This window comes from Schistosoma haematobium, chromosome ZW (genome assembly GCF_000699445.3).
Source record: "Schistosoma haematobium chromosome ZW, whole genome shotgun sequence".
Taxonomy (NCBI): Eukaryota; Metazoa; Platyhelminthes; class Trematoda; order Strigeidida; family Schistosomatidae; genus Schistosoma; species Schistosoma haematobium.
The window spans coordinates 86204496-86231593 of NC_067195.1; the positions used below are offsets into that span (position 1 = coordinate 86204496).

Consider the following 27098-nt stretch of genomic DNA (forward strand, 5'->3'; position numbering starts at 1 on the left):
ACCAAAAAAGAAATACCCGTGGCATACAAATTTTTATTCCAAGTCATCAATTCTTGGAATAGGATACCCGAAGCAATGGTGTCTGCACCTTTAATTGACTCATTCAAGAGAAGAATAGACACTCATAGAAGCATACTAGAAAAGGAATAACATAGACCGTAGACCTTCTATTCTTACTACATAAATCTGAATCTGAATCAAAATATTTCATTAGTGTTCATTGGGCCTACCATACTAAAGTATTTCGATTGAGATTTCATATGATAATAATAATAATAATAATAATAATAATAAATTAACTTCAAATGAAACAAAAAGAATCCATCTTGAACATGTTGAGATTCTGGTCAAATAGGGTATAAATGATTATTAGAATAAATGTAAAACATCGGTATTTCCAAATGATGTAGGGAAATTAATTATTGACTTAATGAATGTACACTGGTTGAAATCATGAGTCAATTGAAGCTAGACCACCACGGAAAATCTGCAAGCACTGGAAGTCCGTTTCGTCCTAGTATGGGATTCCTCAGCAGTGCGCATCCACGTAGCCTTAAATACTAACCATAAGTACTTCAGAAGATATCATTGTTAAATAAATGATTACGTTAGTTTACATTGGAAAATCCAAACGATTGTTTTACATACAAAACATGGAACCCAAGTTAAAAAATCGATAACTTTGCATTCACAGATTGACCAATAACACTTGTCTTTTATCTGTTTCAATGAGGTAGTGTTACTTCTAGACACATCATAACTCGTAATGTCTGACATGAAACTGATGTAATCTTCAACATTGTAAATACATCTTAGTCCTGAAGGAGATCAACTGCAGCCTGGATAGCTCAATGGTAAAGTTTCTGACTGTGAAGCTGGGTAACATAGGATCGAATCTATCTGAGAGCATCAGTTCCCTGAAGATCAAAGATACATCTCTCTGATGTGTACCGAATAGTACGAAACCTAAGTCCACGATTTTCTATCGACTACCTCCAACCACCATCTCATCTCAACCTAGTGCACTCAATGTTGAGTTACCCAGACTAATGGCTACAGTGCAACTTGGTCGATAGAATTACATTGATTACTGACTAGTAATCAATCAATTGTAACTCTTCAACTTTAAATAACGCACATATGATTGATTGATAATTATCAGCTTTAAACAATCCACTGAGAAATGACAACATATCAAGAGACACTGATTAGTTTCATTCCTGAATATTAAAAATGAATTTAGAATAACATGGATATAAGCGAACAAAAGCGTTTTCAATTAGAACCTTATCAGGCTTTACTCTAATATACAGTAATGTATTTATATGCATATATGAAATTATTAAACCAATCAAGGTAGTTTATGAATCAATGATGATAACAATGAAAACGATTACATAATAAGTGAAAAGTACAAATTGATAGTGCGACAACAGGTGTATTAGTTTTTGATAAGAATAATAAAGGTTTAAATCATTGGATGACCGTTTCTTCCTATTGTAGGACTCCTCGGCGGTGCGCACCCATGATCCCACCTCGCGAGATTCGAACCTAGGATCTATAAGTCCTTTGAGTGAACGCTCAACCTCTGAACCGATCAGCATACAACAGTGTTAATGTCTAACTTCAACCAATCCACGAAATATTATATAACTGAATATTTCAGATACACACTATTAATGAATCCCATTAAGCAAAACATCATTGTTTATATCTTACTCTAGTTATGATATTCAAAGATTTAACATGAAACTTAAACTTTTGGTTCATCCATATTTTAGTGTGTTTGTAATAATAAATCATGCAGTAAATAAATTTACACGGTTCAACTATTTTATGGTGTGTACATAAGTGTGCGTTAATCTATCCATGTAGTTGATGGTTCCTTGTGTGTGTGTGTGTGTGTGTGTACATATATGTGTGTGTAGAAGGGGAAATGAAGATAGATTCATCATTGATATACTTACTAGTAACTTCATTCAAAACTCCTGTATAACATTCCAAATAAGGAGAAATAGGGATAGGTAAATATTACAATTAGATCAATAAAGGTATCATTTCTTCTATTTATGAAGCTTGACATTTAAACAATATGGAAACGGATTAATTAAATAAGAGAATAATAATAATAATAATAATAAAGTCGAATGGTAATAATTGAACTTATCATGTATTAGTAAACCTAAAAAAATCTTCATGTATCACTGACAAATTAGAAGAAGAATTAATGAACTTTGAATAATGCCTAAAAGACAACTATTACCCACAGAAATTTATTGACAAATTTAGTTGAAGTTAAACATTAATAACATTGGATGCCAACCGGCTCAGTGGTCTAGTGGTTAAGTGCTCGCGTGAGAAACCGATAGATCCTGGGTTCGAATCTCAAAAGGCGGTATCATGGATGTGTATTGCTTCGGAGTCCCATACTAGGATGAAACGGCCATTCAATGCTTTCAGGTTTTCAATGGTAGTCTGGTTTCAATTGACTCATGAATTCAACTATTAAAGTATAAAAAACCTAAAGAAAACAAAATGGAAGTAACTACGGTTAGTAATAAAACAAATATCTATAAATCTCGACTTCAAAGGTGATGATATAGTAAACACAATCAGCAGGAGACTGAACACTGCACTAGGCAAAACTTATCCGGCAACCAAACTGTTAATTCTGTATTAAAACAACATGTTCAATAACTCAATTAAATGTTGACACGCACCCCTTTCATGTTACCGCTAAATTTATGTGTACCTGCCGGAGCAGCTACATTGGCCGGACAAAAAGGAGGGCATATTTTAGATTTTTTGAACATATTCCAAAAAGCCTCAGAACAAGAGAAAGAAAGACTCTAAACAATGCAATTACCAAACATCTCCTTGTTACAGGACATCAGGTAGATACCCTGCAATCGTTCAAGGTGATTAGTAAGCCGCCAAAACTCTAGTCCTTTGAAGTTTGATGAAACCGTTTCCAAAAGGCTTCAAAAACCTGACTTATGTATTCAAAAGTAGATGGTTAATAATCTTTCCTTGGTGACAAATATTCCTTCACTGCATCTTAAAGGTCTTATTTTTTTTAACTCTTTCTTGCATTTATCACATCATGGAGTTTTATTTCAACTATCTTCCAAATTAGTAATCTTATTTTATTAATTGAGCTTTACTCATTTTATTCGTATCATCATTTACTCATTATGTAATCACTTGTTTCTAACCCTTTGAACTGTTGTCATGATCAATGTGGTGGAATTTTCCTTTACATAAGGTATATAATTACAATATTCAGTCTATTCCATTTATTTACACCCTTACTATACTATACGAATATGTCTTCAATATAACTTCCAATCAAACCCTTTCATGTAAGTCACTTACACCCATTATGTAATTATGATTCTTAAATATCCAAGATTGTAAGCAGATGATGAGAACCTATGAAATAGAATGAATCCATGCTATTCTACTAGAATCTTTGTTCTTGCTATTTTCATGTGTGTTATTGAAATACTTTTGAGTAGCCCGTTGATTTAACTTCAATTTGATGAAATGATCGTGTTAATGAAATATAAATGCCGGCTACCCTCATCTATAATTATAAACTTAATTCACGTTAGAGAATAATGGAATAAAGTGAGTCAAATACGAAAATGAATCTTGAATATGCATGCAATCGTTAGCTTAGACAGCAAGAGAAACGACGTGAAGAAGTTGACTAGAGAAGGCAAATATACTAGCTTGATTCGATACAACGTGAATGAATGTTCATAGACAGACGAGACTAAGCTAATGCCACGTGATGAATACGGGAAGTAACATAAACACATAAGTTCATAAAAACAGTCAAGGTTGATAAGCGAATAATTGATGAGATCAAAATATGACCTAAGGCGAATAAATAAACTGGTCTGTCCGACAGCTAGAATAACCCGTGTGTACTTGACATAGTGTTAGACACTACAAATTTATTAGCATTTCAATTTCGTCTTAATTGGAGCTTAAGCAGAAACGGACTGAATTTCTCAACTTTTAAAGGTGTTGTTTGAATGAGACTAGGATAATTTTTATAACTAAGATGGAATGAAGAACTGATCACTTATACTATAGGATCACCACTAATAGTTTTACCAATGACGTCATCAGGAATAAATCTAACGATCTCCAGATCTTACGGAGAGCATATTACCTTCGATCCAATGCTTCATATTTCATGATCAGTCAGTTAGTTATTGTAGTGTGATGGTAGTATCAAACATGTATTGTGTTCTAATAACCATAATTTAGATTTCCGAGATGTTCTGTTAAGCGTGTGACTAACATCACTGAAAATTAGATCCATTTAAAGCAACTATCCTACATACAATTTCGATTATGGTTAATTTTAATTAAGCCCTTTTATTTGCTCGTATATACATATTCGCTTCTGTGCTTCAAAGCAGATTGATGTCCTTGTAGCTTTGTAATCTGCGCTATCCCCATAATAAACGGCAGTTGTCGCATCTCTTTGCCTTCTGATTTTAATCACCGTTAAGATTTATATTATAACGGTTATTGAGGTGATTGACTGACGAAGCAAACCCAATACACAGTCGTCGTGTTCAATAATAGATTAAGGGCTGATCATGACGTATGAGATATTTTAAGAAAATAACTTGTCACGGTATGTTCTCCCTGCTAGTAAGGTCCGATATATAGATTTTGTCTCTTGTGAAATACTAAATTACTGATTACTTCAGTCAGTATAAGGTCGGATACATAAATAGGTTGAGACTAAATGATAAATTTTGTAGTTGGATGCTTAAACATTAGACTTTCTAACCGCTTTCCGTTTCCTAGACATCGAATTTTAATCATCAAACTGGATTTCATGAAACCAGCTTTACTTTGAGGGTGAATTTATGTGTGGAAAGCAAAGGTATTTATGAGATCATGGATGGCCTTGTGATTTTATAAGCTTCTAGATGATATATTGAAGTTGGTAACAAATTCAGTAATCCTCAGCCAGGAAATGAAAACACAATGGGTTGTCTTCCAAAATTCTCTTGGAATCTTTTGAATAGCTCTGACTAGCTAAATGATTTTCAAAGTTTTCTTGGTTTTAGGAAAAATCCTTTCAAAAAATGCCTTTTCACTACTTCTCGTCATTTACTGAAGTAATTCAGCATTCCCACGACATAGTGAATCTAATCACGTCAAAACGAAATTCAATCACTTGTCTGTTTGGATGCTGGGTAGGCACTGGGACAATAGATTATTTGTAACTGATAACGTTCCAGTGACTGATTGATTGTTTTGAAAGAAAGGATTTGATGCAGTCAAATTTATCTAAACTAGATTTATGATTAGTATTGTATAGAAAGTTAAAAAATCCAATAGGATGTGATCTTTTCAGTGCTCCTGAAATTGCAGTAGAATGTGATGTCTGACGAAGATCACCTGGCTGACGAATAAAACAGTTACCAATAATGGAAATGGATAATCATTGCACTACATCACCAACTGATTGAATATCGAAATGTGTTCCACTGAATGACAATTTAATGGTCTAATGATTAGAAGGTCCACTCAAGATCTACTAGTCCCTTGCCAGTTCAGATCATGAGTATGTATTGTTAAGCAGTCCTGTACTAAAACGAAACAATTCTCTACAGCCCCATAATTTTCAGTGATATTCTGAATGACATCAATCCTTGACGAATAACACTTAGGGAATAAACTACTCTCCACAAAATCCATTCAATAATATTGATATATTGACTTATTGTGTCTGAAAATCTGATAGTAATATACAGTAGATACGGCATCACTTAATATTACTATTATTACTATAAGAAATTTATTCAATATCCATCCCTGTCTAGTAATTCGTACCCAATTCATAATATTCCACGTGATTATGTAATTTCGGATTTGTAATTACATTATTCTCTCTCTTTAACTCCATGTTAACCATATTTATTCTAATTATTGATCTCACAATATCATTTAACGTATAAACTTATTTAAGTGAACACTTCATATTAGTCACTCCCAACATTAAGGATTCGACCCATACTAGGACAAAACAGTCATCCAGTTCTTCCAGGTTTTTCTTGGTGATCTAGCTTTAATGGACTCATGAATCCAATTATTAAATTAACGATTTGATTTTATATGACAACCAACAACAATCTTTGATTCCCATGTTATAATGTTAATTAATGGGGTTTGACTTAAGCCTCCAAGTGCCCTGGTACAGCCGAGAGTGGGAAGAGTCAGCTCTCCCTCGAAAAATGCTCTCACATGGCCACATGTATACAGACACTGTCAGGGAAGTCCTACTCAATGCCTTCTCGCGACATTATTGTTGTTTATGAAATTGAGAGGACGAAAAGTGACGGTCCAACGCTTTAAACGGGTTGGTGGATATAGAGGATCCACGTAGGAGAGTTGGAAAACCATAATTCCAAACAGCTGTGACTTTTAGTTCGGCTACTGATCACCTAATTTATTCGCCAATCGAAATACGACTTATTCACTCTTTTACTGTACTAAACCAATGACGTCCGAGCGGTATGATCGCCTAGCGTCCTTATTAGTCTTTTGTTCGCCTAGCCCATCCAAGTGAGTCCAGAACATCAATAACAGTTTCCATTATGCGAATCATTCATTTCAAACATACTTGGTCTATACACAAGCCAAACAGATCACATCACACCATAAAATAGGAAATAACATTTATACAAGATCAAACCAAAAAGTGGCTGTGAGCGTGATTGTGAGAGACTGTAATTAATAAACTGAGCATAACTTAAGAATGGTAAGTGGTATAATAATAAATTATAACTCAAAATGAAGCTTATAATAAGGGGAATATAAATATACATAATCTAATTACTGAATAGTTATACGATAAGAATATATAGATAATATTAGTTCATTATTAGGTCTTAGAAGTTACTCGTAATTTAATCTTCGCTAGGATATAACACAAACATTAGTCTCCAGGATCCTGAAGGAACAAATGTCGTATAAACCAATCGTCGGTCACTGGCTACCATAGAACTATATCTGCTTACGTTTCTCCACTGCCATGCAGACTAGACCTTTAGATCAAAGGCTCAGAATGTGTCCCTCTAAGAAAACCACCTACTACGGTTTGGTCACCCGGACATTATCTCAGATCTCATATAAATCGAATAATTCATGTAACGTATATCTCTGTGTTTAAATAAATATTTAAATAAATAAACTGTGACTTAAACCTGATCAATTTTTTGGATTATTAATATAGATATATAATTGTACAATCTGATAAGAATTTGATCCAATGAATAATCATCATTCATCTACTTGCATTTTGTATATAATGGGAATTTTTTTATAGTTTCATATATTGCATAACATATGTTACAACTTGTGACCGCTGATTATGGAACAGTGACTTATCGATCGGGTCAATGACGCGTAAAACCGTATAAGCAGTCTAGAGTCCTGATTGGTCCCGCTTCCCTGTCTAGCCCAGCCAGTTGAGTCCAGAACGCAAGTCTCAGCCTCTGAGATATGAATCATTGTATTTCAAGCATACTCTGTTTATATACCAATCAACCCGACCACAACGTACCAATAAAATAGAAAATAACATTTGTACAATAATTAGCCAGAAGTGGCTGTAAGTGAGGGAGGTAGTGATTAACAGATAGGGAATAATTCATGAATGGTAAATCGTACAATAATAGTTCATAGGTCAACATAAAACTCATAATAAGATGGGCATGAATATGAAACAGTTTAGTTACATATCAATTATACGACAAAAATATACGTTCGGTATTGGTCCATAAATAGATCCCAACAGTTACCATTCATTATTCTTATCGGGATATAACAACATATAATTTAATTAATAAATTTTGTATTTCAATATGAGGGTGGGGGTGGTGGTGGTTAATATTTCATTAACTATTTATTTGTATAATTCCAAAAGTTGAGATCATGAGTCATTTGAAGCTAGACCACTATGGCAAACCTGGAAGCACTGGATGACCGTTCCGTCCCATTTTGGGACTCTTCAACAGTGTGCACCCACGACCCCGCCTCGCGGGATTCGAACCCAACACTTATCAGTCTCGCTCCAGGCGCTTAACCAAGTAGACCACTGAGCCGGTATCCAACCCTTCTAATACTAATCAACATATGCTCACTAGTGACTGGCTTCAAGAGATATATCCTGGAGTTCTAGTGAGAAGCAGTGACCAGTGGAGTTCAACCAGGTCAGTTGTGCGATAGTAACTCACTAAATACAATGTTAGAAGTGTCTCTCACTTTCGTGGCTTAGTTGAAGCTAGACATTAACACCGTTGGATGCCGGCTCAGTGGTCTAGTTGGTTAAGCGCTCGCGTGCGAGACTGATAGATCCTGGGTTCAAATCGCACGGGCCGGGTTGTAGATGCACACTGCTGAGGAGTCCAGAAATAGAACGAAACAACCGTTCAGCGCTTCCAGATTTTCCATGGTAGTCTAGCTTCGATTGACTCGTGATCTCAACTGTTGAAATTACTACAATCTCCACAAAACCCCTTCTGATATTATTTGTATAACATAAATACACTTTATAAAAAATGAACATGTAATAAGTGAATAATAATCAAAGGAAAAAAAGAGGATAAACATACATTCACCAGCTGTTCTACTTAGTAACTAACATGTAAACTTATAGAAATACATTTGGTTTAGTTTATGAATTTGATCAAGTTTTCTTATCTAAGTTGAATGGATTTAAATAAAACTTCATTAGAAATCAACTACACTATCACATAATTAAACTAATTAATAGAAAATATTCAATAATTGTATATTCATTATCTAATAAAACATGATGATTTAAAGATGAATTGAATGAAAAAAAGTTAACTATTTTTTATTTAATCAGAAGGGGGTTCTTGTGGAGATTGTAGTAATTTCAATAGTTAAACCATCATGAAAAACGTGGAAGCATTGGATGGCCGTTTCGTCCTAGTATGGGACTTATCAGCAATATGCATCCACGACCCCGCCTCGCAAGATTCGAACCCAGGATCTATCAGTCTCACGTACGAGAGCTTAACAACTAAACCATTGAGCTAGCATTAAACGGTGTTAATGTCTAACTTTAAATACTTCACGAAATTGAGCGACATATCCATCATTGTTATCAGTGAGTTACTATCTCACAACAGAAGCGGTTGAACTCTAGTGGTCACTGCCTTTCACTAGAACTCCAAGAAATACAGTGCTTTCAGGTTTTCGATGGTGGTCTAGCTTCACTTGACTCATGATCTTAACAACTTTTTTTAATCACTGAAATATTCGCATTAGATGAATGAATGAATAATAGTTTGTTGTGAGAACAGTACACAAGTGAACTCGATGAAGCACTAAGAAGCTCAAAAGATCCGGAGATATTCCATCCAATCATCTTCTGGAAAAATATTCCAGAATTCTTACGTGTAGCTTTCCTATTGGACAAATGCTAATAACCCCCTGTATACGGTTTGGAGAATTATAATAATGATTTAGTTTTTACTAAAAACCATAAATACTTGACGGTTTGTACCATAATTGACACTGTTTGGAATAGTATTCCTTTCACTGGTCTTCTGTCTTCTCATTTAAGACTTGGGAGTGTTCTAGCTTTCGAGTGCTCAAGTTATACGCGGTATATTAAGAATCTAAGCTCTAGATATAACATTTGTTTTTCGGTAAATTCCCTTCAGATTCAATACAGTTATATATCCAAGTAAATAAATAAATAATCTAAAAAAAACAGTGGGCAGGTTTAAGACAAACGATCATGAACTTGAAGGTATCAAATCAAATCTCGTTGATTGTAGACATAAATACAGAAGTACTTTAACTACAATTCACAAGGAAGCTGTCAGTGAACCTATTTGTGAGAGAAAATTTATTATTATGAAACCTGATAAACGAGCACCAAGTGTCCTACTTAACAAAAAAGTCTACATATATATATATATGGATTACAGATGGTGTACTGAATGATAATACAAGTGGGGACAATCGAATGTATTTGAACACAAGATTACAGAATCTCTTAGTGAAATCTGAGAATCGTACAGTAAACACTTATTTGGAAAATGTCAATCAATCGTCTTAGGCTTCCGTATCGTTTGCTTTCTGTTCCTGTTCTTTCTTTCTCGACCTTCTGCTGCCAGACATTTTATTACTGAATAGCATCATATACTACTTATGTCGATATAAGTAGCACACACCGCATTGGTACATAAACTGGATATCGCATTGAGACCAATTTTAGATATGTACAATACCGCTCATCATATTGTGATAAACTAGTTAGTAACCATTTTTAAAACCACTCCATACACAACTAATGAAGCACAGTATTAAGGATGTATTCCAGTTCGTTGATAAGATAAAAAATAACCACTAAAGATCAAGCGATGATGTCCTTAAATGTTACACCATTGTTTACAAATGTCCAACTCAGAGAGACTATCGAATATATATGTGGAAAGCTTAGAGAACAGGAAATAGAGAACACAACAACTGTGGACATCACCAAGGAATTATTATTAAAATATACTATGAATGTACATTTCAAATTCGATGGTGAAATGTATAGACAAATAGATAGATTCACTCCTAGGTCCCATATTGGCTGATATTTTTCACTCTAAACTAGAAAACGGCCCACTGGCACAATAGATTGACAAGTTTACATTAAACTGCCGACATATGGACGCCACGTTTATCCATTTTAACTGCCATGGTGGCTTGACAGAAACACGAGCGATTCAATACAGTTCATCCGTCTATTAAATTTACTTATGAGAAAGAAAATAGACCTAGAACAGTCTTCCTAGATATCCTACTCACAACAAAAATAGATGGATCACCAAGAAGAAACTGAAAAAACAACTACTACTAGTTTTGTTCCTGTACAATATTAAAGGAACCAGATTATAACTATCCGTTTACGAATTAAGACCATATGCTCCTTAGATGCGGTAGAAGAAACAAAGGCATTGTGTACTACTTTGAAAGAGACTGGATATCCGGAGCAACTTACCAATAAACACCTAGCTCTGAAGAGTATAACAAGTCATTAACTATGAGCAAATGGCCACTGTATATGCGCTTACAATTTAAAGGTGAATCACCGTGCAAAATGCTAATACTAAAGTTGCACAGAGCAATCCAAAGGACATTTAATACAGGTAAACCACAATTAATGTTTTCTACAGGTCCTATGTTCACTCCGAAATCGAAAGACAAATTACATATACTAGTCACTCCCTTCTGTATCTGTCAATTCAACTGCTTTTGGAGAGCAAGTAATGTTGATAAGTATTCTAATAATTTGTATTTTCGAACTCACGAGCACCTCTCAATGTGATGAAGCAAACGTATAGTTAAAATTGTTAACAGCTCGATTTTAGCTGATTTATTACAAACCGGCCAAAAACAGTATATCATGTTAACAGCAATCTGCCTAAAATACTTCAGATGGCTGAAGCACTAGTTATTCCCATCAAAAAGCAGGAGCTTTGCTTTGGGAATAAGTATGTTTAACCACTCCTTTTACCTCGACCTACTTCTCGCCGAATTAGTTAATAATCATTTTTATGTTATGGTGACATAGTTCAATCAATGTTTATACAACCTTCTTTAGTGTATTTTCGTAGCTTAAACATACGTTATTCACACATATTATCATTATCACTATTGCTATTATTAGTATCATAACACTTGAAAACATTCTGAGAAATTTATTAAGCATGCACTTCTATTTACTAATTCGTAGTAGTCTACATATTACATGATTTTCGATTTCATGCACTTGGTTCCCTTTACGAATATGAATCAAGCCAAAACAACAAGTGAGATAGCATAAAATGAATTCATTTTATTTCATCATTCTCATCTACTGTTTACAACCATGTATGTATTACCAATAATAACTAATATATGTATACAAGAACAGGTTTAAGGTCATTTGGAGACAATTTCAAAAACAGGGAATTAGGTGAGGCGATAATTAAATGGGGTCGGGATTGTGAAGGGTTTGGTGGGATTAGAATTTGGGAAGATAAATAACGTAATAATTGAACACGATATGAGTTTACATAAGTTAAGAGAATCAAGTCAATGAAAAGATGATTTTAGTGTAGTTTCATGAAGATCATATACAAAACAAACCTAAATGAGATGACTATAATAATAATAATAATAATAATAATAATAATAATAATAATAATAATAATAATAATAATAATTCATCTTTGTATTGGTTGTTTGAATTTCCCCATTGATATGTTAAAATGTAACTGATCAATAAATAATTAGCCAAAGTTGGACAACACTTTTCTACACCCTTTAAATGTACTACAACTAGACAGTATTAACTTTTTATTTCAGTGAATTTTAATTGTATTTCAATAACTTGAAAGTACACTGAATATCTATTGCTGTATATAAAATGTAAAGTTAAGAAGTGTCGAGAATTTCATTGTCAAAATCCGAACAATAATATATACCAGAAGGGGTTTTGTGGAGATTTTAGAAATTTCACTGGTTGAAATCATGAGTCGATTGAAGCTAGACCATCATGGAAAACCTGGAAGCATTGGACGCCCGTTTCGTACTAGTATGGGACTCCTCAACAGTGCGCATCCACGATCCCGCCAGATTCAAACCCAGGACCTATCGGTCTCGCTCCAGGCGCTTAACCAACTAGACCACTGAGCCAGCACCAAACGGTGTTAACTTCTAACATCAACCAATCCACGAAGTTGCGCCACCGTACACCATTGTCTTCAGTGAGTTGATATCTCACAACAGACCGGGTTGAACCCCACTGGTAATGGCTTCTCACGAGAACTCCAGGAGTATCTCTTGAAGCCAGTCACTAGTGAGCAGATGATTATTATCAGGAAGGGTTTTGTGGAGATTTTAGAAATTTCACTGATTGAATTCATGAGTCATGATGGGTCCTGGGTTCGAATCTCGCGGGGTGCGGGATCGTGGATGCGCACTGCTGAGGAGTCCCATATTAGGACGAAACGGCCGTCCGGTGCTTCCAGGTTTTCCATGGTGGTCTAGCTTCAATTGGCTCATGATTTCAATCAGTGAAATATATACGCTTGAAATATCCCATACTTCTCCTGATCACTGAAATACAATTAAGATTTTTAAAAAAATCAGTCTTTTTCATTTTCACAAAGTTGAATAGTTTTGCAATACATAATTTGACCTAATACAAGTATTTACCTGTACGTATGAATTGCTAGTTTATCAAGAACTTTTGATTGGTAGCTATGACTACGTGAATCATTAAATAATTGATAATAACGCGACCATATTCCCAGTTCATTTATTATTTTGTTGTGAGATCGCATATGGTCTGTCTGTCTTGACTCAGAATAACATTTTATGAGCAATTTATGTGACTCCACTAAAACATATAAATATACATAAGTTCACATTTTATGTATACAGATAGAAAGAACGACGAATCTCGAAGAAATAAAATGAATTAACCAAAATATTTTAAAGTTTCTCATCAACTGTAAACACTCTAAAATTGCAACGAATTAAAAAGGATGACAAAGCAAATGATTAGAAGGCTTAAAAATGGAGAAGCATAGTAAACGGAATTTATAGATAAAAATAAATGACTACATGAGTAAGCCAGATAATTAAGACGGACAAAAACAATAAAAATTATGAAATGAAACGTTGGCATCACACATGATGATGCTAGGAAGTAAAGGATAATATTAAATAAAGATTCACAAAAGGACTATGATATTTACGCTAGTATCAGAAGGATGCGCGCTGCTGAGGAGTCACACAATAGGACAAAACGGCCGTTCAGTGCTTCCATGACCACATGATCTCAACCATTATAATGTTTACATTAGTCAACCACAAGCTATTAATCAATGTGGTGCCCGTTTAACTCTTGGTGTCTATCTAACTATATCGACGAAGTTGTAATCCGGATACTAGACTAAGCATAACCTTTGAAAAATTTAACATTTTAAAAATGCGATTGCGATCCTCAAACTACTTATTTTTACTTGGCAGTAGTATGCTTCTTACAAATCGAATTTGTAGGACATTTACATTTTGTTATTTAAGCAAAAAAAACACAAGTTAAATGAAGATACGTCCCAGTTGGAAGGTTTTGTGGGAAATTATTTCATTTGTAGGTTACGTTGGTCAAAAACTGATTTCATTCGAGGCACCGCTGAAATCAATAAATATGGATTATCTCGAATTGATTTAAGTCCTCATTGTATCACTGCGTACTGACCGAGTGGTTCTGATAGTCAGGCATTTGCTATGAGAGATGAAGCCCTTGGATGTATACAGTTTAGTTTTTTAGTGGAAAGAAACAATTGTCCAGTGCTCCATGGTCAACAATGGCACCAAAGCGGGACCTAACTGTGACGAATACAACCTATGAGTTAAATCTTATTTTACTCTAATTTGCATCTTAGGGTCAAAAAGACTCGATATAAAACTCCTGTATCTGAATAACATTAGAAAGCACCCAATTCATGGTATTTTCTCGAGATACGACAGGCTTTAGTTACTTCATTAAATTACTATTATAACTTGACACTGCTAAAAATCATCCTGACGTTTCCAACTTACAAATAACACAATTTTGAAGTATTTATGCCGTAATAGATGCAAACGCCTACAATTTTTAACACTGCCGAATTCATTAATCAATGACTAATTTTGGCCCTTATAAAATATCACAATAATCATGTACTTATAACTGTAGAACCTGATGTTCAAGTTTTTGAAAACAACTTTTCGCTCAAATATTCTTAGTCATTCTGCTGTTAGAAGAAAATGATCAGATTCTATTGAAATCTTGATTCATATTGAAGAGGGGTCAGGTCTTTTGTTCTCATGTTGATAGTATTTTCATAAAGGCTACCACTAAAAGAGAACACTAAAGTATACTTATAACCAACTGTATTTGAACAAAAGGTGATAATAGTAGGTCAGCGGTAATCTTAAAAAAGATTTCAAGCCCGAATACAGGTAGCGTCTTTCTTCCTAATACAATGAAGTGTATAGCAAATTCTAGAAAACGAAGTTGAATTGACTGCTGAGTCACATTGAAATTAATTTTACGTAGCCTTATGAAAACTCTACTGCCGGATCAGCCCATGCCTAAAAGATCTATTTTGTTCATGTACAGAACTCCTAAACGGTTATCATGCACAACGCCTTTAGTGATCAGATACAGAACACTCAGGTCTCACTTTGAGCACCTAACCGTTGAACCACCGAGTTGTTATTTAATAACAGACGTTCTATACTTTAATCAACTCATGATACAGTGCAAATATCATCTAACGGGACTGGTGATAACTGCTTCCCTTTCAACATGAAAGAACTCCATTACTCAAGATTCTCAACAAAAAAAAACTTCAGGAACTCACTTTAAAGGCAATAATGATTTATCCAGATTTGAAAACGATAGGCTTGTCGATTCACCTGGTTTAGAATCGTACATTAATGTATTTTTAGCACTTAATTTCTGGGGATTATTTGAATTTTGGTCATTTAAAGCCATACTCTTTTAATAGGTACTTACATTTGTCCGATTTTCTTCGATTCTGATTTATATATTGTTTGTCATCAATTACATTGACCATTCTAAATGCATACTCATTTGTTGTCTGTCAGTCAGTCAGTCAGTAACAACGTAGAACTTCGTACGTACGTACATCAGTTCGAGTTGCCACACCACCTTAGCACAGAGATGCAGTTGTCGATTCAAATCCCGTAGTGGTAGAGGTAGCAAGAGTATAAGCAGTAATCGGGAAGATTAGGGTTTGGAGATGTTATTTAAAGAGTATAATCCGGTGAAATAAATTTGGAAAGAGAAAAAAGAAAGAGACATGAAGAATTCAGAAGATTAGAATTTGGGAGAACACAAAGAGTGTATGCACCTGGGCCATTGTAAACGATTTTGAGCCATGTCATTCAGGGTCTCTAACCATCGGTTGCTATCATCTCGCGGTCCCCAACCAGGTAGTCTACACCTACCAATATGACTCAGTCTGCTTGTCAGTGACTTCATGGACTTGTGCCATGTTTGTTGACTCTCATTTATTTCTACGATTCACAAACAGATGGCTTTATGTATATTATCCATAACAATAATATTCCCTTACTCTAGATTGGCTGTATGCAAACAAATGGTCAAATACTTTGTATGTCTCATGAGATAACAAGGTATAAACAAGAGTTATCAATTAATCATCAAATTAAACATTCAAGATTTAACAAAAATTCACAGAAATATATTTGCCAAATAAATTAACCATTTAATTTGAAAGACATCTATCAAAATTATATAAACTACTAATTATTAAATAGTAATGACATATTATCATCATATAGGATAAATTAATCCTTCAGTAAAACACTATTGTAATTTCATACAATTGGTTCCTTTTCCGAACTTTATCAAAGCCAAAACAGCAATTGAAGCAGAATAATATGCGTTCATTGTATTTCGTGATTTCTTATGAGTTGCTTACAACTAATGATGTGTATTAAAGTGCAACATTGAGGTATGATATCATGTGAAGTAATTGACATTGATGATGAAATGAATTAGAAGAACAGAGATAACCATGTATATATATAAACACATGTGAGGTTAAGTAGAGATGGAATTCAAAAACATCGGTAAATGAAGCCGTAATTAGGTGGATTCTAAAAACTGTTAAGATGAATAGTATGATAATCCCAGAAATTGTGAAGAGTTTACATAAGCTTCAGATTACTTGAAAATAGATATCAAGGATTTATTACATTATATCATACCTCAATGTTACATTTTAATACATACATGGTTGTAGCCCCCAGATGTCCTGGTACGGCCGACAGTAGGGAGAGTCAATTATTCCTCGAAAAATGCTCTCACATGGCCACGTGCATACAACCACTGCCAGGGAAGTCCTACTCACTGCCTTCTCGTGGCATCACTGTTGTTTACGAAATTGAGAGGACGAAAAGCGAATGTCCGGCGCTTTAACCGGGTTGGTGGACACAGAGTCCACCTAGAGGAGTTGCAAAACTCTAATTCCAAACCAATGGTGTACATAGGCTCCAGGATCCTGAAGAAACAAACGGCGTATGAACCTACTGTTGTTTAGCAGCTACCATGGTACTGCATTTCCTTACGATGCTCCACTGCCTTGTGGATCAGACCTTTATGTCGAAGGCTCTGGGTGTGGCTCCCTAAGAAAACTACCTGCTTCGGTTTGGGCACCCGAGCAGTATTCCAGCCCACACACAAATCGAATGATTTATGTGGCGCATATCTATTTGGTGCCTCCTTGTACCAATGTTTATGTGTTTAAATAAATAAATATATGGTTGTAAGAAGCTGATGAGAAATTACAAAATAGAATGAATTTTATATTATTCTGCCTTAATTGTTGTTCTGAGCTTTATTCAAGTAATGTAATTCGAAGATTATGGTAGAAAGTAAACATGTAATAAAATATATTGACAACAATACAGTTGATTTATGTATTCAATAAACTGGCAGCAGCTTTATCTACAATCCATATTAATTCTCCATAGACTGGATGAATTAATGAACATGGCACAGAAGGACCTGGATTAGGTGATTGGTGAACAGACTAGACGGAAGAGAAAGAGAGCAGCGTCAATAAAGGATTAATTGATTAATACAATTATTGTTTATAAACAGAAAGGTAGTTTTTTATCTGATCATAATAATAGCTGGGAAAACGGCGAAACAATTAGACGTGAGTTTACGTTACTTACTGACGTGATGTAGGTTTACTATGGTATCCCAGATTGAGCAAATAAAAACGATTAGACAATATGACCTATGCATATTTTATTATATAATGTACATTGATCTAAACTAAACAAATCTGCATGAACGGTATAATGATATATGGTTTAAGCAAAACAAGAGCGACAACTTTTGCAGAATAAGGATGACTTTATTATACTTCGTTGCTTTCTCGTTCTTTCCTACACATCAGTTAATATGTTTAATTGTTTCCAATTATTAAAAACTAAAAGAACTTTTAAAAGCACACTCTCGACTGCAAGATTGGTTCTACTATGAACAACACTATGGTCAATAACACAAACAAAAGTAGATAAATATCTGTCACATGTTACTCTGGATGTATTGTATATGCATACTTGTACGAGGGTTTTTGGTTATAACTATAATCCAAAAAACGTACGCCCTTGAGAAAACTTCCAGCCTAGTTCGATAGCACGCTCAAGGATCCTGAGGGAGCAAATGGCGTATGAACCAATTACTGGTCACCGGCCACCATAGGACTGCATCTCCTTACGTAGCTCCACTGCCTTGTGGATTAGACCTTTAGTTCGAAGGCTCGGGGTGTGGTCCCCTAGGAAAACCACCTGCATCGGTTTGGGCGCCCGAACAGTATGCCATTCCTCACATAAATCAAGTGATTTATGTGGCGGATATCTGTTTGGTGCCTTCTAGTACCAATGTATATGCGTTTAAATAAATAAATTCAGCTGTTTTAGTAACACACACAAAACAAACATTTTGAACGCTCTTTTTCTCAATTAACTGAAATCACAATCTAATGAGTTGAACTTCCATGTTATAACGTGTAATTACATTATCTTAATACTCGAGAACTATTACCTTAATCAATCATAACTCCTTTTAAAACTTTAATTCTTAACTAATTTCTCATTACACATAACTCATTTGTCGTTGATGAACAATTCACTTTCTAAAAATTGGAAATGACTAAAAATCTTGGCTTCTATGTAGCTGAAGAGAGAAAGCAGAATTACAATGAATTCATCATATTCTGCCAATATCGTCGTTCTTCCTCTGTTTAAAATTGTGAAGGGAACTAATGGTAAGTAATTCATAAGTGTTTAACTAGAAGGCACATGTCTGCCCCATTGTACCTGCTGCCTCTTAGTAGTGATTAGGACTTTGTACCATCATAAACCGGTTGAGCTACATTGACTCCAGATTGCGTCCAAATTATTGGCTTCCATCATACCTTGCAAATCGTTCAACACCCAGGAGAGGTTGATTCACGAGGAGTAGGTTGGTTTTCGTTCTCGTTGAAGATGTATCCATCAGATCTTCACCCTTCATAAAATGTTAGGATACCGCCATAACTATTGCAGGTCAACAATTGTTACGTTTCTTGACATCAGAGCCAACTTCGACTCGTTGGACAGGACTGCTATTTGGGATTGTCTATTGAGGAAGAATGTGCCTGAGAAGTTTATTATTTGCTAATTGAACTGTCTCTCTCGTTATTATTATTTCACTCATACACTCATATCTGTTCGTTGTTGTTCTTTTATTATGCACACTTTACATTATCTATGTCTTCACAACCTCACTATTATTGTGTGGCACATATGTATTGGGTACCTCCCTTGTAACAATGTTTATATTAAAATCATAATAAATGGCGTTTGCTTTGCACCTAAGTGCGAAATACTTTTACAAGACTGGCGGGACATTGAACCTGGACTCACTATTAAAGCTGGAAGTAGTCGAGTTCGTGTAAATGGGTGGCTGTCTAAATGCTGGTGGTGACGTGAGTGATGAGATCAATTCACATATAGTGAAACTCAGAGCGATTTATGCCAATCTGGGCCATTTTTGGCGCCTTCATGATGTTAGTCTGGGTGTGAAGGGTCACATCTTAAGGAGTAATATTATAACCTAGTTAATCAGTTATATTTGTTATAGATAGTTAATTGTATAATATGGTAAATGTGTTCACACAGTATGCTATTATTATTGTTACTATTAAATATAGCTCAGTTTATATTATACAAATCTGACTGTTAATCTAACTGTAAATATATCATGTAAACAGTAGTGTATCCATAAATCATCCTGATATACTTTTTGAAGTCAAATAAATCCTTATCACCAGTTTTTGGTTCTTGCACTTTGAGCCGTTGCTCCTGCGTTCAAGTTGCTGTGTAGATTTATTCAGGGGTAATTAGAAGCAGAGTACAATCAGTAGACTTATTACAGTGGCAAGTTTCAAATATGACACATAATAATAATGATAAGAAAATATCTTACCTTTAATGCATGAGCTTTATCTGACCCAGTGACCATGAACACAACTTTTGCTGCTTTATTGATTACAGGCAAAGTCAAAGTAACCCTTTGTGGTGGTGGTTTCGGACTGTCAGAAATCGGTGCTACCACATAATCTTCATACTGTTAGAAAATAAAATTCATGAATTTTGACTAAACAGCTCCCTGAATTTTTATATAAATAGGTATAAATTATTAATCAAAGCCATTACTACTCAATTAGGTGTGACTTATTCGCTAATTATAGGTTTAACTAGTCGCCAGGGAACAACACCACTCCGACGAAAGGTTAATAATACTACCCGGCTACCCAAATTAAATTAGGTTGAAGAGTTGTTCGAACTTCAGGTTTACTGGTTGAAACGTAAATGGTACACTATTCAGTTAACAGTTTAACACTTCATTTAATATAGAAATCTGTGATTTGAAGTTAATATAAAGACTGACAAAACAGTTTAAACATAAATATCCAGTTGATTGATATATCTTTATGGAGTGTCTTCGTCAGTCAGTTAAACCTAAATAAGTTTCGGTTAAAGCTGCCTTAACTCGTATCAGAACAAGATCAAATTATCAAGATTAAAGGCGAACGAGATGGAATATTAGTATCAACAATAATGGGAAACTGAATGAGAAACGAATCAGTGAACTCGCTGAATGTGAAACGATAAACAATGTTAAAACCTAAGATCCATATCTACTTTGGTTACACCAATAAAACTTGATTGTACTACTGCTAATAAGAGTGATAATTTGAAATCATTGGTACTACATTTGATATTCTTGCTGTCTTTCGATGCTTGAAAACATTACACTATTTAGTACTCTTTATTTTTTGCTACCAATTTTCTTGAGTGTCACATAATATTAGTTTCGATACTGTAATTTCTCGAGTTGACTACTCATTGAGAAACACGACAACGAGGAGGATTGTTACATAATTCACGACAGTACCTATATTATTTATGTTTATCTCTGAGAAGTACACGCAGTCGCTGACTGTTTTTGAAGATCTATATAGATAGTTGTACAACCCTAAAGTAATCACAATAGTGTAAATTCATCCATAATAACCTTATTTCCTACTGATTGACTTTCTGTTTAATAATGTTATTTCTTTTGCTTTCTTGTACCTCTATTATAACGTGGTGAGATAAATTAGAACAGTAATAATATTAATTTAACAGTCCGTTCATCCATATCCCGTCAGTTGTATTTGACTTTCCCAATGGTTTCATATAACTCATAATAATTTTGTTATTTTAAATTATTTGTGGAGCTAGAAAGAGTGAAGAATTAAATTGATGCGTCGTCGTGCCAGAAGCCTCATTGTAACAATAAAAAAATAACTCTCTTTGCATTTTCCTCGGTGAACAGTGGAAAATACAAAGTATTATGCAGCATCAAGATATTGAAGTAAATTAGAAGCACAAATCGATGGTGTCTTGAACGTTCGGCATAAAATATTAACTTACATAGAGCAATTTGTGATCAGGGAATAAGGAGCATGTATGACCATCTGGACCCATACCAAGAAGCAGTAGGTCGAAACGTGGATAACCGTTAGCTGTTCCAAAGAATGATAAGAGCTGTTTCTGATAATCAGCAGCTGAATCTTCTACTAAACATGATTTATATTATGATTAAAGACACTCTACATGATAATGTTGTATTAACAGTATGAATATTTGAGGATGGAATGTTAATTTTAGAGTAGAGTAGTTCTTGGTAGCAATGATGATTTGAATCTTCACTATCTAATGGAACTAGTCTTTCATCGCAATAAAAGAAATGAACTAGTTCCCAATTGATTTCCGAGAAAGAGCAAAGGTGTGGTGCAAGAAGATGAGGCATACTCCCACCTTAATAAAAGAAAGTTAACTAAAAGATTAAATTACCTGATAAACCGATTGTAACAATACGGTTATCCTTAGTTGAGTCTAAAAGGATAGCCTTGATTATATCACATACACTTCGTCCAACATCAGATTTACTGTCTTTGATATCGAGTTTCATTTCAGATAGAATGTTACCTAAAAAGAGAATTTTAGTTTTTATCCATTTAGTTCCATTTGCTTTAATAAGACAGAAGTTATAAGCTACCAAAATGGAATAAGATTAAAAATACAATCTAATTACTGACATCAAGAAATATAGTGATAAAATGAGTCATACCTATTGGGAAAACGGTGGGCCTTTGAAGTAGAAAAAACGTTGAGGTTCAAAGATGAGCTATGCAAATAACCATGTCGAGTGACGCGTGTTGGGACATTTGAAACACATTATATAGTATACTTCACAGGAGGTGCTGTTTCATAAAACATAAAATGACTTACTTTCATAACTATTCGCTGTTTATCATTACAGCTATGTACGTCATAGTTTTATTTCTGATTGCAAATACTTCACTATGTTGCTTTGATGTGTAGTGACTTTTAAAGTCAGTTTCGAACCAATTAATTAGTTCTGCTGTTAGGTACACGGTTAATCACAATGGTAAGGCAGGTTGTAAAGTCATCCACGAATTCGGTGAGTAACAAACATAGAAACTATAATTTACTATAGATGGTCTGCAGTCTTCAAAGGACATGTTAGTTTCCCTTCAAAAATACTTCAACGGAGGAAAACATCCTGCCACTCAACAATGAGAAGCCCAACAGGTCAGTACAATGATCTTACTAACATTTCCTAGAGGTGCATTGAAGCACAAAGAAGGATTTCTTTACAATTCAGTAGACAGGGATGTGGTCGAGATTAAGGCTGTAAATAGCCACGTACAATATCCGAAATTTCGGTTGTTTGACAGAGTCGCCTCGCCAATTGCCAATCACGTTCCGATACTATTTAGATGTTAATGAAGTAGTTCGACACAATTAGATACATCATTATAATCTGAGCATGTAGGCTGTGCTTCAGCGGCCCAGTAAGTCACCTGTACGATCAAGTGAAGTTTTTCAGATTTGACAGGTTGTATACGATGATGCAGAACATGTCTTCAGCTATTACTGACTTGAGTACAATGTGACAGAACATGTCGTCAGTCATTACTGATTTGAGTACAAATGTAAAGCTGCTACTAGCGAAGTTCAGTGAACGCGAACATCGACATCAATTCGATTGCGGACTGTCAAGTCAGCAGTTCCCTGAAGAGCAACTGCAGATGCTGGAGACCGGTTTGCAGCAGAAAGAAACCAGGGACAGATTTGTAAGTCATTAACATTAATTTAATAATTTGTTACTATTACAGATGGCAATGGTTACTAGGTTATCAAGTGACGATCCAAAAACATCGATGCCGTATGTTCTGTCGCACCTTTTGACACCTGAGGTTGCCAGTAAATTCACGTTACTTGGCACCTCTTCAAAACGAGCACTTCAGAAATGCAAGTTTTACGGCTGCATACGAAGTAACCTAAATCTATTATTTAAACTTCAGGTGCGTTAAAAAATCGCTTTCTGCCATCCGCTGTCAACGAAAAAGACCTTGGTAAGCTGTACGACATCGCGACACAAGGTTACTTTCACGATATCCGAGACAAGATGATAAAGCGTAATAGAAGAAAACAAGATCAGGTATGTACTAATTTAAAGTGATAACTTCCCTATGGCTCTATAGTTACAGTCAACAATATTAACGAACATAACCGTAAGTTCAGCTTCAAGTATTTGGCTGTGCCAAGACATGTCATTCAAATATTGTTGTGACTTTTTCTGTTTTTTAAACTTATTAATTCACAGGACGACTATTTCAATTCTCAAGAGGCGAACGAATGTGGCTGAAGGGAATAATGCATGCAATTTTTTTGATGTTCTACCTACCTTTTAATAAACATTATTTCGTCAAAGAGCTTACTTTATTACTTACTTGTGGGAAACCAAGTTGTTTGTTCCCGTTTGAGGAGGGAATGCAGTGTGATGACTGTAAAAAGTGGTACCACAAAATGTGTACACGCCTAAGTCCGATGGCATACACAAGATGCTCGAATCCTAACTCGCATTGGCTTTGTATGTTCTGCTGTACGGATAAAAAGGTACTAACTCAGGAGGCTATGGGCCTATTGGCTTTGGCCTGCAAGAAAAACGATGACACATGCGCTGACAACACCGGCATTGACAGTGACGATTGTGTCAGAGTAGTACCTGCTGTTACGCGACGCCTCAAACAACCGACTCTGACCGACGCAAAAGTGAGATTGCCGTTAACATTAACAAGGGGTGTGTTACCACCTGGTACTGACATTGATAACAATGTACCTTTAGTGGGAACCGACGAACTGGATAAAACCATCACCGTTCCAAATAGTCCCAATGTCCTGAGGGATGAAAAATGGACTACGGTACGTAGGAAACGGAACGAAAGGAAAAAAGCTGTAGGCAGTACACAGGTAGTTAGTAACTCACTGATGGACTCTCATTGTGAGTCACAAACTGCACTACCAAAATCTGATGGTAAGAGTGAAACCCATCCTGGCGTGACTGAGAAGAAAAATCGAATAACAGCTAAAACTAATGACTGTTTACTTGATAAGTCCTTGGTGGACTCTCAGACCAATCCGCCAAAGCTCCAAAGTAAAGCTTCGTCTAACACTGTTGTGAGTCACTCACAGGACTGTGTTACAATAAAAGCTAATCGTAAGATACCAGTAGTTAATATACAGGATCTATCGTCACGGTCGAAAGCTGTTAACACAATTTCAAAGGAAGCTAAACCCCTTCCTAGTTTAATTATTTGGAATCTAGAGGAGTCGAAAGATAACGACCCTGCTAAAAGACATGCACATGACCTGCAGTTAGTGGAGTCTGTGGTAAGAAATGTACTACCTGAAGAGGTTTCAGGGGTACATATTACAAAAGTAATACGACTCGGTAAATGGGTTGGAGGCGAGACCCAAACAAGAAGAATCCTGAAGCTGGTTCTCGGGAGTTTCGATGAAAGAGACACATTATCGAAAAACGCACTAAAAACTCGTGAATCAAATATCTGTATTCGACCAGATTGGCCGCTTGAGGATCGAATCAAGTGGAAGAATGCTCTTACGGAGTTGAGGACTCGCAATGTAAATGGCGAAAATAACCTTACCATTAAGGGTTTTCGGGTAGTCAGGTCTTGGAGGCCAATGCTTCCGAGGCTTGTATGGGTAGGACGATTGATTGCCAAAACACCTTAAGTGTGTGCTACACGATCGCTCGTAGTCTTAGAAATAAAAAGTCCGAGCTAAGTCTGATGGTGGAAGAATTATGTCGAATTTTATATCCCACCTATGTAAGACCACATTTAGAGTACTGTATCCAAGCAGCTAGCCCATGCCTGGTAAAGGATACTAACTCCCTTGAGCGTGTCCAGAGTGTGGGAACAAAATTAGTGAAAGGTTTTTGCTAGACTCCCTTACGATGAGCGTTTACAACGCCTAAATCTTTTCCCCTTGTCGTATCGTTGGACACGAGGTGACCTTATACTGGCATTTCGTATATTTAATTACGATTTGGGTGGTAATATGTCTTATCTTTTTACTCCCTCCAGCACTAATAATCTCCGCGGTCATAGCAAGAAGGTTCATAAACCAAGATCTAATAAACTTAAAGTGGGGTCTCGTTTTTCTCATCGAGCAGTCAGTGATTGGAACGCCTTACCCGAACAAGTGGTATCAGCCCCATCAGTGAATACTTTCAAGGAGAAGCTGGACCTTCACTGGAAAGCAGTGTGTCAGGATTATTACAGGTTCATCAACGTACTATCCTTATTACTGAAGACCGAAACTATAGAAGTGCTGAGAATGTGTGTTTGAGTGTCAGTTAACTTTAGATTAGATGCAAAGGCCTTATGAATAATACATCACCTGTTTCATCTTTTGTAGATCTTTTCAAATAACAATGAATTGGCAATTACAGTGGGTATACGAAGCGATTGATGCTCAAGCTTCTGCTCTAATGATGTACAATAATACGATTTTCCCCTTAAATAAAATTTCCTAAAAATACACCGGTTTTCCAGTGCATTGCAGATTTATTTTGGTCTGTTGTTGAAAATAAAGGCGAACATAGGAGACCTTTGGGGTTATGTCAATGGATCGAAAATAGGGAGTTCTGTGGGTATTCAGGCGATAAGTAGACAAATAAGCGTGTAAATAGGCAATTCCGTAGAAATTTAGTCGAAAAGTGGGTAATTGGGCGGATATTTAGGTGAAAAGTCGGCAATTTATCGACAAAGCGGTATAAAAGGGGGGAAATCCGCAGTATTTCCCCCGGACAGGCGAAAAAGGCGACATTCTCATGCGTTTTCCCCTTTCTCTTCCAAAGCATTTACCTCTTTATTTACCCTTTGTTCGCCTTTATTTCCCCTTTTTTGGTTATCTGGGTGGTTGTTTGGGTTATATGGTAATTTCATCTCGATAGGAAATAGACAAGTCGACTACCAACAATGATATGTACAGACAATCATAACAATCTGTACGAATATATCGCAAAATTTAACACAAAAATTTACACAATCGTGATTCTAACGGAATCTGGTACTAGACACGATAGCGTTACGTACTATTTCTAAAAGCCCGCGGTTCCAAATGGTTCAAATGGTTGTGGACGAAATAGAAGCTTTCGCTTAACGAGCTTCCGTGTCTATTAGCAGCGGATCACCGAATCCTCCAAGCAGGAACCTGGGTATGTTAACAATAAAGGAGGAAAAAGAAATAGGTGAATCATAGTATGATGCTGTCCTCGGTCCATAAGAATAAGTCAAGTTGCCTCTTAAAGGACTTCTGGGAAGTCGCTTGGACTAGCTCGACCGGCAGCGAATTCCAGCATTCGACAAACCTTAAGGAGTAGAAGTTATGTCTCCGATTTCTGGGTGTTACCCCTTAGGTTATTATTCGAACTAAGCTTAAGTAGGTGTTTAAGAGGATGTCCAGAAGTGTTAAGAATACTATAAGCCATTAATAAATCACCTCTA

At 35.6% G+C, this 27098-nt stretch overlaps 1 protein-coding gene across 2 annotated transcripts; it reads right to left on the reverse strand.

Annotated features, from left to right (window-relative positions):
- Window positions 1-16282: 16282 nt before the first annotated feature.
- Window positions 16283-26714, reverse strand: MS3_00004631 (uncharacterized protein; the record flags this gene model as incomplete). Of its 2 annotated transcripts, XM_012944588.3 has the most annotated exons (6): window positions 26637-26714; window positions 22051-22185; window positions 21811-22014; window positions 21628-21773; window positions 20135-20275; window positions 17568-17684 (listed from the first exon to the last, which is right to left on the reverse strand). In XM_012944588.3, exons 2-6 carry the CDS (start codon window positions 22166-22168, stop codon window positions 17568-17570), a joined length of 726 nt encoding a protein of 241 aa, XP_012800042.2. In that variant the 5' UTR covers window positions 22169-22185; window positions 26637-26714. The 2 variants fall into 2 exon arrangements, with proteins under 2 accessions (XP_051072762.1, XP_012800042.2); XM_051212573.1 differs by having other exon boundaries at window positions 16283-17684; window positions 21628-22014.
- Between the last annotated feature and the right edge of the window lie 384 nt (window positions 26715-27098).